The 12,868-nt window shown below is 51.5% G+C and overlaps 1 protein-coding gene across 3 annotated transcripts in view; it reads left to right on the top strand.

Moving 5' to 3' along the window:
• LOC128268660 (MOB kinase activator-like 2) overlaps positions 1-12,868 on the top strand; it is a 118,846-nt gene that overhangs the window by 6,345 nt on the left and 99,633 nt on the right. Inside the window, exon 1 of one of the 3 annotated variants that reach the window (XM_053005822.1) lies at positions 657-1,634. The exons of the other annotated variants lie outside the window; for them this stretch is intronic. Coding sequence (XP_052861782.1) covers positions 1,336-1,634 — 299 coding nt within the window. The 5' untranslated portion in view covers positions 657-1,335. Of the gene's footprint in view, positions 1-656; positions 1,635-12,868 lie in introns of those variants that run through there. 3 annotated transcript variants of the gene reach the window in all.

Raw genomic sequence — 12,868 nt, 5'->3', positions numbered from 1 at the left:
TATTACTACTACTACTACTACTACTACTACTACTACTACTACTACTACTACTACTACTGCTGCCGTTGCTGCTACCCACAGACCGCTGATTGCCGAACAGGCCTCCCATTTTATCAGTACTGTTGTTGTTGTGGGCGCCGCCCGTGGTTGTTCGTAACACGTGCGCATGTGAAACGGATGCACCCGATCGGTGGCGTGTGTGTGTGTGCTTGGCGGAGGCCAGTTTCTATTCAGTCCAGGCCTAGACCACCCCACCACCCGCCCGATCTCTTTGTGGGCTTCTTCGCTTCGGTGCGCCTCAGCTGGCATACATTTTCCTCGGCGCGGCGCGTTTTCGCTACGCGCCGCGAGCGCAAAGACGCACGGGGAAACTCAAGGAGCTTTCGCGCGCGTGAGGCGCGCGCAACGTATGGAGGCGCGTGTTTGTCCGTCGAGCGGCCTGAGGCCTCACACACACGTGTGCTCCGGGGGAGGCAGTTTATTAGCAAAAAAAAGAGCCTCACACACAGAGTAGAGTGGTGCTGCTGTGGAGGTGGTGGGCTCGCGCTCCAACTCGGGTTTCCTACTCAGTCAGTCATTGGGTGGTAGCCAACGGAATTGGCACAACACACCTTAGGCAGGCGGGGCACACCTGAGAGGATCCTGGGAGAGGATCACCTCCAGTGATCGGCGCTGTTGTTCTGATCTTCCTCGACGGGCTCTGATAGATCGTTTTTACGGCCACCAGACCTTATTGGCCTTGTCCCAGTTCGGGTCGCTATCTTCTTGGAGTGATAAAATTCTCGACTTTGTGAGCCCCGTGTTTGCTTTTTCGCTGTGTAACAACAACCCTTGGTCGATGGAGTGTAAAACAGTGCGCCTACATCACCACCACCAGCAGCAGCAGCAGCAGTGTACCGTGTCACGGAGGTCGCCGCCGAGTAGTCTGTTCAAACAATGTGTCCCCGTCAGTCAGTCAGTCCATTTTCACCCTCCGCGCAGTGAGGCGCCTATCTATCGGTTGGCGTCTGTGATAACATATTGCCGACACTTCCGAAGGGTGTTCCGATCGATTGGTGGTTACACTGTGTGTGTCTGTTTCTAGTGCTGCGGAATGGTCGGTGGTCGGAAGATCGAGGGTTAGAAATTCCTGAACACGGATTTACGAATCCCCGATCCCCGATCCCCGATCCCCGATCCCCGATCCCCGATCCCCGATCCCCGATCGACGCTGGAGCTAGAAAGTGGCACCCGCACATCAAAAAATTAAGAAACAGCGCGTAATTGGAGCATCCAAAACACATATACAACGCCCGCCAACCGACCGTGTGAGGGTTGCCGGAGTGGGTGGCCCCGATGAGTGGCGGTGTTGTTGGGGGTGCCAACGGCAGCACTAGTAGCGGCAGCAGCAGTAGCCACAACACCGGCACGATTCGGCTCACCAAAATGTGGACCACCGCCGTACTGAACGCGATCACGAGCCGGGCGACGAGTGCGTCGAAGAACTTCTCGGTGCGCTACTCGTCGATCCCGAGCAATGAGGCCGGAGGGGGCTCTTCGTCCGCTGGCTCAGCCAGCAACCTGAGCAAGATCATGGGTGGTTCCGGCATCATCCTGCCGCTCGATGTCGAGGAAACGGTCACGTGCTTCTGCAGGTTAGTTTTGGCCCCCCAAAGCTGAGCCTCCACAGGGCTGAGGTCCTAACCAGCGACAGTGTTTGGGCGGAGGCCACTTTTAATTATCGCCTTTTAAAAGTTTGACTTTCCCCGGGTCTCTTTTCGGTACGCGTATTCGGGGTGTTGGAACCACGCGTCGTGGAGGTCGCTCGCTGTTAATCAGAAACCAATTTCGGCTTTTAATTAACTTTCTTTGTGCGCTTAGCTTTATTTTTAAACAGTTTTTGAAACTTTTACCCCAAACACAGGCACATCAGGGAATTTTCTGAAGCCAACCTCAAAACCAGGAGAATCACAAATCACACACGCCTCTCCACAACATATCGGGATGATTCACGGTCCCGCGGGACTCTGAAGCCCGCGGTCAATCGTGCGTCGTGGTGGTGCGGTTATCGGTTACACTCTCTCTCCCTCTGTTTGCCACAAAGCTAGATAGAGTTCTCTTTGTTTTTGAATAACTTTTCAACTCAGCGGCTTGTCCGATAAAAACATTGTCAGCGAGTGTGCCGCCCCACGTAACGGGCCCCTCGTACGGCGCATTATGTTGCGTGGCGTTGCGGTAAAATGCTACGAAAAATTCAATTAGCGGTCGGATGGCCTCCAACGACACCCCGGCGTTATGGTCCTACCCTACACTGCATCACTGAGCAAACCGATAAGAAAAGTGGCACAGAAAAAAGAGTTACCACCTTGTCGGGTGCCCCTGTCCCTGTCGGAACGCTCTTCAATCATCGGACACACGGCGGGCGGGTTTTCGCGAAAAATGTCCCAAAAATCCGGGGCGCCACAACGCACCGTTTTGTTGTCCAAAAAAGGAACAACCCGTCGTGGTGATGGTCGCATGATTGATTGGCGGGTGGGCCGGTCTCCCTAGTAATGGCCAGTAAAGGATAATAATGATGCAGCTCTACGCGCGCGTGGCCGCTTCTTGTTGGCTTCCGCGTGAGTCATTTTTCGCCGTTGAGGTTGACCACATCCGTTGGCGCATGTTGTCGATAATGAAATTTGATTAGCAGCAGCAGCCGAGCGTGGGTTTCGGAGGGCCGGCTTTTGTTGCGGCCACCGCAAACAATCACCGTGGTGTGCTGGAGAGACCCCACCGCACCACAATTAGCCCCATTGAAATGTCCACTTTTTTTTGGTGAGGTGTGAAGGGTCTTTTCACCCTCTTTTTGTGGGTTTTTTTTGTTACGGAAACGGAATAATGAATTTACTTAAATGTTGTTTTCAATTTTAAATTACTTTCTCTAAGTTTCTTAGCTTGGTTTTAGTTTTATACTTTAGTTTACTCATTTTATTTACACTTTCTTATTCATTGTCAACTGTTGCTCCTTAGTTTCACTGTATTGTGACTTACTGCACTTTCTTTCTTCGATTTCTGACCTCCAGCAATTGGATTTCGCAAGCCGATTTTCGCAATCACAGTTTCTCCGTCCGCGCGCCCTTGGAATGGAATTCCCTCGCAACATGTGTTTGACGGTTTAAGCTTGTAATTTATTTAGTTCTCTCCCAGCAAAGGTTTCTCCGGTGCCGATCACGTTGCCGCCCCGTGGCTTCCGTCGGTCACGTGACGGGGACAGAACTTTGTGACTCCGTGAAGCGTTTGCGTTTAGAAGGTTTCTCCTTCGAGGTTGCGCAAACTGCTGCTGCTGCTGGCGAGCGTTTTTTCGACCGTTCTCTGGCAATCCACGCAAACCGGATACGAGTTGTTTGGCAATTAGAATTAAGCCCCAACGCGGTTGGGGCCTAAGGCACGCACGGAGGAGCTTTCGAGTCGAGTTTGGAAATTTGATAATACAACTTCTATCCTCTCTGCGGGGATCCTTTTGCGTATCCTTCATTCGAAATTTTAAAGACAGCACGAAAAACGGATGCGTGACGCCGAAATTGGCCTTCACTGAGTCGCATTTTTGGTCGCTAATACCCTCTTTTGTTTGTTCGTTTGTTTGATGGTAAAATTAAAAATGTTACTTCCATTTCTGATTCTCCGAAAAGAAGGGACATCGGCCAAAGGGGCCCCGTGCGCCTCAGTACGTCGTGTCCTGTGTTTTCGCGGATGGCTTCCTTCCTAATTGACTCTCGTTATCCTTTTTTCCACGGTGGTTCCGGGCGGGTCTTAAAGGATGTCCAACATGTTAATCACGTTGCAGAGAGCGGAAAAAAGGCGAAGAAAAGGTGGCCAAAGTTTGGAGGTCAAACAAGGAAAAGGGGTGTCGCATTCTGGTCTTGAAGAAAACTTTCCTTTTTTCGGGAGCCGGTTCTTTCTGCGGGCCACCCGCAGGTACGCAGTTCAATGTAGTGCAAAACGCAATCACAATCTTGCCCAGCTAAAGAGAGACACAGAGGGAGAGAGGGATGAAAATGGCCCCTCCGATTGCGTCGGGAGAGATAAAGTCCGGCACTCGACGGCGGTACAAGAAATTACTTGCAACCGAGCCTAAACGGGTGTCGCTCGGGCGCAACAGTGTCCTAAGGTCTTGCGTTTAGTGAGGAGTAGAGGCCACATTCAGATGACGCTACGCATCGTGACTGTGCCCCACATTAGCCCCATTTTTGTCCGTCCAATTTCGGGTTGGGACGCTGCTGAACGCCCCACGACGCGTATCCATCTCTTCTAATTGGACAGCCGAGGCGTAATAAATCACTTTTTGAAACATAATTTTGCTGGCAATATACCGGCTGTTGATTAGCCGTTAATAAAAGGTTTTCGGGGAGCGCATTTGTTTGCCAACTATAGGCCAGGTTGGCGCACCTTTTTTCACTGATTGACATGTTGCTTGCCGGCGCGTAATACCGAACCAGCCATTTTGTGTTTCGATCGATCGGAAAGCCTCACCAGCAGCCCATTTTCACCAATTCTCCGAACGAGGAACCCGACCATTCGGTTGGGGACGACACACGCATCCTTAATTAAATTCTCCATTTCAACCCGTTCACCAGCGTTTCATTGGCCACATCCATCACTTACACGCATGATGCTTCCGTTTTTTTCGGTTCGCGGGAACCATTTTAACGTCCCCACCACCGCAGTCTGAATAATTGATTCATTAACACGCGGCCTGTGTCACCAGCGCCGAAGCCGAAGCCGTCCAAACGCTCCTGCTGATGATGGTTTTGGGACTCCCTTCTCATGTCGCTTCCCCGCGCGAAAAGAGGCCACATCCTGTGATGATCCTGCATGAAATGGAGCTTCGGTCCCGTCCATTTTGTTGTTCATAATTTCTTCGGCAACGATCACAGAAAAGAGCAGCTTATTTATTGTTTTCTTGCTTTCTCGCTGGTTTCATGTGTTGTTTTTGGTTGTAATTTTCCCGCAAAAATCATAAACACCGCGCCCATGTATTTTGAATAAACCTTGTCATAAGAAAATGATGCCGAAAGACGAGGAAAATGCCAGATGTTGAAGTGAGATTCGGATCGGATCAAAGAGACGACGGGAGCGCGCTCCATTATTTGTGTACGCAAAATGCGGCCATGTCCAGCCCGGCAAGAGCACATTGCGGTGCGATTGCTTATGATTGTTTTGAACATTTTTGTAAACGCGCAGCATCTGTGAGGGGCCGCCCTGTGGTCAGCAGATCTATTTTTGCCTCCCCGTACCGATGGCGCCATTCGTCGACGGGTGAAGAAGCGGTTTATTGGCGATCGAATTTATTTATTTGAATTTAAGAGGAAATTGCTGAGGCAGTCGCCGTCTTGAGCTTCCTATTTCTCAATCGCAAAGACATCACCGAGAGCCATGACATCATTTTCATCATCACCGAGCGGCGGCAGGCAGTGGCACTTGGGCCGCCGTCGGTCGAAAGTAATTTCCTTTTCATGTCGTGAAATCGATCCGCGGCTCAGCAGCACACGAAGCAGCGCAGCGATATTGCTTCCTCTAGCGCTCTGCGCCGATGGCCGGGCACGTCCAGACCCGGGCCCGGGAATCTTACGAAATCTAAAAGCAATGCAATTCATCACCACCCGCTCGGCTCGGCAGCATCATCCTCCGGGGGGCGACGGGGTCCGGGGGGCGATAATGTAACGGATTCTGGCCTCTCCCGGATCGACTTCCGCCTCGGCAGGTCAGCGAGCGTAGGTTGCGTTGCCGTTAATTGGCTCCCCGGTGCGCGTGCATCAAACGAGAAAGAAGAGGTCTTATAATATCGTGTCGGACTTTGATCTAACGCAGATGGGGAGTTTCAAGTTCTCATCCGGGATGCTGATGGTGTTAGGTAATGGCGCCAAATATTCCTACAAACATTCCTTACCCGTTGGTGGACATCGCGAAACGGTGATGATCACGAGATCCAAACAGCAAGTTTCGTAGCGAAATGCGCGAAAGAGAGGTTGTTAAACGTAAATTAATGGGCCAAATGAAACCCGGAACAGAACGGCCTATGCCACAACTGTCCACTTCAGAATTACCTGTGCGCTTTCTAACGAGCGTTGTTTTTTGGCGGCTCTAATAAAAACTGCGTTAGGCCCTCGTTAACTCTCGCAGTGGCAATCGCGGCCACAGTCGCACCAAACTGTTGCCATTTTCCATTTCCATCTACAACTTTGTGGGATGCAAAACAGCTACAGGCCAACAAAAAAGGCGAGGCGAGTGAAAATGAAACAAAACACAAGCAAAAAAAAGCCGACCACCTGTTTTTGTTGCAATTATTTTCCTCCATTTGGCGGCACAACGCGTGGTTCGGTTCTGTGGCGCCAAACAATCGGGGACGGGACTGACTGGCTGGCGTCACCCGGGGATTAGCAAGGGGTTTAATTAAGGCTTCTCAGGCTGCGGCAGGATGACATTTTTTTGCAAATTTTTATGATTGCTGGCTGGTTGTGGTTCCTTTCGGCGGCCGCTTATTGCGGTCGGCTTCAAATGTGGCGTATTGTGATTAAATTAGCCGGAAGTGTCGCGGACTGTGCGTGTCTGTGCGGCGGCCGTTGTATTGTAGTCGTAGTAATTGAACGTGGATTTGTTTTGTTATTTAAATTGATGCCGATTGGTCGGCGGAATGGATTCAATTAGTTGGTTCGATGGGCTTCAGTAGATAGTTTGGTGCTGATTCGAATGATTCGAATGATTGTTTAGATGATTAAAATGTCCCCCGGAGGCAAAGGGGCGCGCGCTGTTTACCGACCGGATTTTGGGGCTTGGCCCCCCAACGGCACAGTTCGTGTGCAAGAGAGGTCGAGCATAAATTATACTAAATCATCTGCACAGTCTGAAAAATAATCTTCGCAATCTTTTCGCCCGTGGTCGGATGCAGCAGAAGTTGCAGGATGAGCGATCGAGGAGCCGCGCGGAGGCACGTGCTGCACGTGACACCGGCCCCTATTGAGTTCCTCTCGCTGCACGCTGACCCATTCGTTTGTTTTTGTGGCAATTTTTCACTTATCTCCTCTTCGTTTTTTAGGTTGTGTGTTACACTCTTTGAACTGCCCTCTGCCGAAGATCGCCAATGGCGGGTTCGTTCTTGCTCTGAGGATCACTTGTACCGGTGAAGATCGTGCTCCAGCATATTCTGGGAATGCCGAGGCGCCCGCCAGGCCCCCATCAATCATTGGTTGAATAAATTAGTTCCCGGTAAAGAGACCCGGACCCGGAGGGAGAAAAACCGGTAGAGAAGCAAACGAGAGGTGCCCATTAGAAGCAGGGAAATGATCAGGAAGACACGGCTGTCAAGCGCGAATAGATTTAAATGGTTTCCGTTTTTTTAGGCCCGTGCTCAGAATTTGTTGGAGCCACGAAATCGAAATCGAATCCGCTGTGAACCGAGACGAGATTGCGAAACAGTCGTGCGCCGCTCACCGTCTTAATCTCGACCGACGGGGGCCAGAGCTGGTCAAACACACGCTGCAGAAGAACTTATCTTGTCTCAATGTCGGCCGTCGTCGTCGTCGGCCGTGTGTCGCAATAGTGCGCCACAATGCGCTCAACGCGGTCTGCCACAGTTTGTGGGGCACGACCACCATGGCTTCCCCACCGGGGAAGTAGTAAGCCCGGAGAAAAGCGAACTGCGCGACGCGACGAGAGGTTGAGAAGCTTTTAATTACCGCATCACGTGTCTGGTACGTCCTGACGTGCTGATGGAGCAAAAAAACAACGCACAACGCAAGAAGAAAGTAGAGACAACATACAAACAGGTCGCGGTGGCCCCCGTTCGCGTGACGACGGATCCCCCTTGGCATGGTTAATTACACCGTGCGTTGAGGTTTTTGCTTTTCGGTACCACCGGCGGGTACCGCGAGTTCTGCAAACGCAAGGATTTATGAGCGTGAGAAGCATTACGTGGCCGCCATAAGTTGCGCGCACACAAGGTTCTGTGTCGATCTGTGTGCGTGGCCTTCTAGCAGTTCCAGGCACAGGGACTCACCTTGGAAGAGGACGGCGCGCTGTTGGCTGGATAGCATTGGGGGAGAGTTTCATTACATTAGATCAGCAATTACACACGACACGGCGGTGGCGCGGACGGTGGCTTCCCCTTTGGCGTGACCTTGGCGAGTGGCGATGGCCACACGGATGATGAAAGCGAAACACCACAATTACACGATACAAAAGCGTTTAATTAATTTTTTACCACAAAACAAGGGCCTCCTGCACTGCGTCAGCCAATCTCGGTGTCCGTTGTGTACCGTTTTGACAGTAATAAATGGACCCCTTCAGATCCGATCGTCAGATTGTGGTGGCGTTCCAGCCAGCCCAGCCTTTTTGCGATTTCACTTTCGCGCCAAACGAACCCGAACAGAATCCGGGCGCGTGATCGTGAGATCTACGCCCTGGAAGCCCTTTGATTGGTTCGTGAGCCCAAGACGTGTCCGGGATGGGGAGCAACGGCTCTCCTCCACCGAAAAGAGGCTTTCCGAAAGACAATACACACCGCGCCAGACGGAGGAACGATCGGCGTCGTTTCGGGGAACGCGCTCCGGCGAATTTACGATGTTGTACGCAGTCTTACGAAAGAACTTAGCTCGCGGGGCTTGGCTACAATGTCGCTCGGCCGGCTCGGCCTCCTGCTGAGAGATTGCCCTCCCCGCGATCTTCAAGCGGGCTGCTGCTGCTGCTGAATGCTGATCCTCCATTGTCCGTCAGTCTTTTGCGCCTGCGCCTCCTCGCGCAATCCGATCGGTCAGCTATCCAGATGACGCGTCGTGATTGGCGGTGGTGGCCACAACAATCTCCGAACCGACCGGCCGAGAGGAGCAATTAATCAGAGTCCGCTGGCCGGCGGCCGTCCATAGGAATTCCCTTCTTGTCCGCTGGTCGAAGGAAAGATCACACAAAGCTCCTCCGCAGATACTTCCTTCTTTGCGGCATTGTGTCGTCCCTGGGGGGCCCATTCTTGGGGCCGGGTAATGTATGCCTCTGAGGGGGCGGTCCTCATCTGTGGTCACGGGGCGGGAAACACTACCGGGAAGAGAGGCACATTGTTTCGATGCTGGAGTATGTAACTCGCGCGCGTATCGCGCACCGATCAGCGCGGCGGCCCAGTGGCCGTCCCTCGGACATTATGTTGCTTTGTTGTAACCACCCGGCCACAAGCAGCAGGGTGGTGGCGTACAAAAGTGATTAAACACACGACGGCACACGGTTTCTTAGTGGGGGAGCCAGCCATTACGGTGCCACGCGTCACCCATTGACAAACGGCTTCCCCTTTTGGGGGAGGCTCTGTGGTGGTCGTGCTAAGCCCCCCCATCATATGGTGAATCACTCTCACTTTTACTTCGGAGTTTTTGCAGGCAAAAACTTGCCCACCAGACCGACCAGTGGGGACCGGTGGTCTGGTTTGGTCGTCGTCGATGTCGTCTGGGGCCATAAGGAAGAAGGTTTTTGATCGTTTCTCGCAAATGACTTCCTCGTTCGAAGGCGCTCGATTAAATTGGCCGCCGCGCCGCAGTGCGATGCTCATTTATTTTGCTACTGTGACCAAAAGCGAACTAAGGGAAACCAAGTTTAAGCATTATGATTGCCGTCCAAAATGGTCAAACTGGCTCACTCGAAGCAGTTTGTGTAATTCTCTGTGCATCATAACAGATCAGAGGTTTGTGTAGAGAGAACTATTGGTTCTACTTCCTCGTGATCATTTCGTGATCGTTTCGCAACAAACTCAACTAATAGTGTCTTCTGGTCACTCCCTCTAGTCATTCAATAGTTGAGATGGGAGCCGAAATGAAGAATCTGTTGAAGACTATTTCTAACAAGCAGTTTTTGGATCGTTTCAAAAATCGGAACAAATGTAGACATAGCTGTCTATTGCTGAAAGTGGTGATTATTTTAATGGTGCTGACGTACATTTTAGAAGAATGAAGAAAGATTTTATCACTTGATAAGCAAGTTCCCGATATTTTTGGCCACAGTGGCAGTCTGGAGGAACTATTCCCCAATTCCGTAGTTCTGAGTTGTGCTCTCTGTCGAGTATTGCGAGAGTGTTCTCAGACCTAAGCTGGGGCCACGAAAATATTAGAAACTCTACCTAGGCAACCCAACCGGACCGAATTCTCGTCGGTGGCGCGCCGAGGGATCAGCTGTCGAACTTGAAATTGCTTCGCAACACCACCACCGGCCGCGGAACAAGTGATTCGCTTCGGAAGACGTCGGAGGGCGCCTGGTGCTCTTCCGATCCTCCCCCCAATGTTACTGTGGGGTGGCCTCCTAAAGTTGTCTGCAATATTGGCGCGCAGTGATTGGCACGGTTTCAAACGAACAAAAAATTGGTTTAACGATTAGCGATGCTTCTCTCCCCGACCATGATCGTGATGAGCGCTCTCATCGATCGATCGACCATATCCGAAGGGCGCTCTTTCTACAACAACAATAATCGCGTTTACGGGACGCCTCCGGAACGATATGTTTTCCCATGAAGGCTAGCTGAGGCTGGCCCTAGCTGGGCCACGTCGATCAGAATCGCGCCGTTTTTTTGTGTTACTGTTAATGCGCGTTATTGCAGCAACTGTACCAGGCCAGCGTTCTATCCCCCGGCCGGCCTCTCGGTTGCCCCTCCGAATCCGTCGGGACGAATTGGGATTTCACGTTGTGTCTTCGAGACTAATTCGTAAAACCATCAAACGGTGGAGCGAGTGTAGAAGCGTACAGTTCCACAAAGTCGTCCATTTCCGGTCGCCACTAAATCGAACTGGAGCAGCACGATCGTGGGGGGTTTTTTAGTTTCCAATTCGGTTCGAAACAACCGCGCGACGCCGGCTTCCTGTTGTTGTGTCGGGGCCATTTGCGAAACATAAACCGCAAACAAAATACAGGAAGGTCATCTGACTGGGTGGTTAGTGGCGTGTTCGTGTTTCGCTTTGCTAACCTCCATTCGAGGCCATTTTTTTTCGAAGGAAGCTCTTCGAACTCTGAGTTGAGAATTAGAAGAGGCGGGCTGTGTTTGTAGAGCTCTCGAGACGACCGAAAAAATCGCATCGAAACTCACACACGCCGGTCAATAAGTAGTCAACTAATCTGTGGCGCAACACAAACTAAGGTGCAGCAGCCCCAGCATATTGGTGGCGGATGTGTCCGGAAGGCCGAGGGGCCCACAAAACAGTCCTGTGCTGTGCTGTGTGTGTCCATGTCCAAATCAATGCCCATGGTCAAATCTCGGCCACGATGGGGTGCCGACGAGAAAACCCGGAGAGAGTGAGATTATGCTCTTGCGTGTTAGCATAAAACGGAGGCCCTCCGTTCCGACCGATTCGGATCGATTTGTTTTTTTTTTAACCCGCTCCGAAACGTGCCTCTTTTTTATTTAGTTTGTAATTTTTTTTTTACTGCCCATTTTAGCAACGTTTGTTTCATTCGGCCGTGCGATACATTTTCCATAACCTTCAAATCTGGGCGATGGCTGGTGGGGATAGAAGCCAGGGACACACCACCGGAAACATTTATTATTTTTAAACAATGTTTGCGTTTATTTATGTTCCGTGACGGCCAAAGGGGCGGGCACAGATCAATGTCCGCGAGTAAAAGCCGCACGAACCAACGAAGGGGATAAATGAAAAGTGCTGCTTCGGTAGAACAGAACACACCACCGACGACATACAGAGCTCCCCTCTGAGGCCTTGGATGTCGCTCGGAAGATATCATATCGCAACACAACTCTTTCGATTCTGCCGCTCGGCTCGGATCTTATAAGATCAGGAGGCAGCCAGTCAGATATGCGAAGGAAACCAAAGCCTAGTGTTGCCCCCAAAAAGGGCACATAACAACACACACAATTGGCTCGTGTTTCCCAATTGCACTTCCATTTAACTGCGAAAGATAATGCCGCCGCCGCGGTCTTGACATCGGATAGCCCTGTCGTGTCCGTGTCGGGCGTTCTGAGCCCACGTCAGGAATTGTTGTTGTTTTGCTGAGATACCCCACCGGAGACCGTGGTAGTGCGCGCGATATTGTTGTTTCCATTGTGTTCTGCGGTGAACTAGAAGCCCTACAGGTGCCCTGCTGCTGCGTCCATAATCTCTCACCCGCCCGCCAGCCCGCCTGGAGAAATAAACTTTGTGAAACAATCGGCGCCATCCAGGGGGGTCCAACACGGAACCGTCTCAAACGACACACTTTAGTTTTCATACTTCGTTTCGGTTTCGATTCGGCGCGATTAACGGCGGCGCGGCCTGGGGCTCACGATCTTACCAAACACTTACGCAAAAGCGCGTACGCGCCGCCGCCTCTCCGCAATCCGCGCCAAGTTTGGAGTTTTTAATGGCCGCCAGCTGAACAGAGCCATATTTCGGTGGCATTTGTTGAAACTTTGTGATCACGAAGTTGACATTGTCCGTGAGCGATCTCGAGTTTCGATTGCATGAAACGGTTCTATTGTTTTGCGTGGTGGCGATGATGACGCGACGATTAAAACCACGCGGGGCAAAGTGACAGATGGCCTGGTCGACGACGTCAAGGCTGCTTCAAACGGTGTTGACAGATCGCTTGAGATTAAATAGAGATCATTGTAAACTCTTGTGTGTGGGGCGGCCAAAAAAGCTGGATGAAACAGAATTTTGGTTCACCAATTCGCCGCCCGATAAGGCCACGTGGGAGAGGGCACGGTAAAAATGAAGGAAATGGGAAAGTTTGCGTTCGATTAGTAATGGTGTTAGCAAGATGCAAGTAAGCTAACCTATGGTTCCATAATTACCACTACCTCCGCTCGATGTGCTGCTGCCACTGTTCTCCGTCACGGTGGACGACACGGCATTGCTGCCACCGGGAGCGGGGGCCACAGCACCGGCACCGG

Source organism: Anopheles cruzii, chromosome 2 (assembly GCF_943734635.1).
Source record: "Anopheles cruzii chromosome 2, idAnoCruzAS_RS32_06, whole genome shotgun sequence".
Classification (NCBI taxonomy): Eukaryota; Metazoa; Arthropoda; class Insecta; order Diptera; family Culicidae; genus Anopheles; species Anopheles cruzii.
Note: the sequence above shows the minus strand (reverse complement) of the source record. Positions and strands in the feature narration are given on the sequence as shown.